At 24.6% G+C, this 2,124-nt stretch overlaps 2 protein-coding genes across 2 annotated transcripts in view; both read left to right on the forward strand.

Moving 5' to 3' along the window:
• Nucleotides 1-436, forward strand: part of LOC119677111 — a 4,882-nt gene extending 4,446 nt beyond the window's left edge. Inside the window, exons 2-3 of the mRNA XM_038088378.1 lie at nucleotides 59-223; nucleotides 281-436. Of these exons, the coding sequence (XP_037944306.1) occupies nucleotides 59-223; nucleotides 281-436 (321 nt within the window). The remainder of the gene's footprint in view (nucleotides 1-58; nucleotides 224-280) is intronic.
• Nucleotides 437-1,465: 1,029 nt separating this feature from the next.
• On the forward strand, nucleotides 1,466-2,087 carry LOC119677113 (the record flags this gene model as incomplete). Its single annotated transcript, XM_038088379.1, has 3 exons — nucleotides 1,466-1,630; nucleotides 1,710-1,874; nucleotides 1,932-2,087. Coding segments are annotated over 3 exons (486 nt in total), but the record flags the coding sequence as incomplete, so codon positions are not given.
• Nucleotides 2,088-2,124: the final 37 nt, after the last annotated feature.

The raw sequence follows: 2,124 nt of genomic DNA on the forward strand, positions 1-2,124 counted from the left end.
TTCAAATAACAATAATTCAAAAATTAAAATTTGTATATGATTTTATTTCTTGATTTAGGTCCGATATGCTCTCTTAAAAAGGGCAAATGGTTATAAGCCATTTTTATACAACATAACATTCGATGCTTGCGAATTTTTACGATCTCCTAATAATCCAGTAACAAAAGTAGCGTTCACATTGGTTAAGAAACATACAAACCTGAATCATACCTGTCCTTTTGATGTAGGTATTTTACTATTGAAGTTTTAAAAAAATATTTTATAATGTTTTATATCTTAGCATGATTTGATTGTGGAGAAACTTGATTCAAACTATGTGGCAAATATACTATCACGTTTACCTTTTCCGAGTGGAGATTATGCAGTCTATTCAACATGGTTTGCTTATGATATTCCACGGGCTGATGTCAACATATACTTAAAGGCTACAGATTAAACATTAATTTTTGATTGAGAATTATTATTGCTCTCCTGTATTTAAATTTATTTGAAATTAATTTTATTAAATTTTATTTTGCAAATACTTCTAAGTTCTTCCGACTACTTTATTATCAACTATAAGTATTACTCCTTTATTACAGAATTCTGGTGTTCTATTTTTAACAGTTATATTATATGTTATATTTTAAATATAACAGTTTACTTTTTTAAGTTCAACTTCATTATATATTATATATCGACTATTACTTAAAGATATATAATATTTAAATAATTACTAATTTGATTTAATTTAGTTTATTAAATGAATTTATTATTATAGAACATTAATTTATATTTATTATAGAACATTAATTAATGTATAGATTATATATATGTATGTGTTTTTCATCGTCTATGTACTTATTCTATGTACTTACTTAATATAAATGTAAACGAAAACTATAAGTGAAACAATTCAAATGAAACTTTATATAAATAGCATTAGAACAAAACAGTATATCAGTAGTTGTTACTGAAATGTTCTTTGTCAGTCCATAGAGATTTTAATCGATACACGTTTAAATTAGTAAAAATTTTGTTAAAAATTTTGTTATATTTGCCTCGATAAACGTCTAACACAAGAGACCTTTCACTAATCTACTTTATGGGGGGTAGAGAACCATATTATTTTTGATTACATTCTACATAAGTATTTGATCGGTTGTAATTAATGGAGGAAATAAAATCATAATAATTATTGTTGACTGCGATATAATAACTGTAATGATTCAACGAGAAATTTAAAACATATTAAATGATTTGGTCAATAAACACGAAATAACTTTTAAAATATGAGTTTTAGTAAAATAGCAAATTTAGTTACCATATTAAGCTTTCATCGTATACATTTTAAAAGAATTTATGTAAATATTTGTGATGGCATCAAAAATTGTATATAAAATTCTAATACGTATTTCATTGTTCATATTTTCAGTACAGGTAAAATTCCTAATTATATATTTTTAAAATATCCTTATTGTTTATTATATTAAAGGCTGTTTCCAAACTTGAATTTACAAATATTGTATGTAAATCATTTGATAAAGAATTTTCCGAATTCGAATATTGTTTCTTAAAGTCAGTTAATCGCTCATATAAGTATATGTCTTTGAAAGTTAAACTTCACAAACTACCAATAACAGAAGTAAAGGTATGTTTCGTATATATATATTTCAAATAACAATAATTCAAAAATTAAAATTTGTATATGATTTTATTTCTTCATTTAGGTCCGATATGCTCTCTTAAAAAGGCTAAATGGTTATAAGCCATTTTTATACAACATTACAGTAAATGCTTGCGAATTTTTACGATCGCCTAATAATCCAGTAACAAAAATAGCGGTCGCTATGGTTAAGAAACATTCAAATATGAATCATACCTGTCCTTTTGATGTAGGTATTTTACTATTAAAGTTTTTAAAAAATATTTTATAATATTTTATATCTCAGCATGATTTGATTGTGGAGAAACTTGATTCAAACTATGTGGTAAGTTTACTATCACGTTTACCTATTCCGACTGGAGATTATGCAGTCTATTCAACATGGTTTGCTTACGATATTCCACGGGCTGATGTGAACATATACGTAAAAATTGCTGATTAACTTAAAATTTAACTTAAATATAAAATAAACATTAATT

This window comes from Teleopsis dalmanni, chromosome 2 (assembly GCF_002237135.1).
Source record: "Teleopsis dalmanni isolate 2A chromosome 2, ASM223713v2, whole genome shotgun sequence".
Taxonomy (NCBI): domain Eukaryota; kingdom Metazoa; phylum Arthropoda; class Insecta; order Diptera; family Diopsidae; genus Teleopsis; species Teleopsis dalmanni.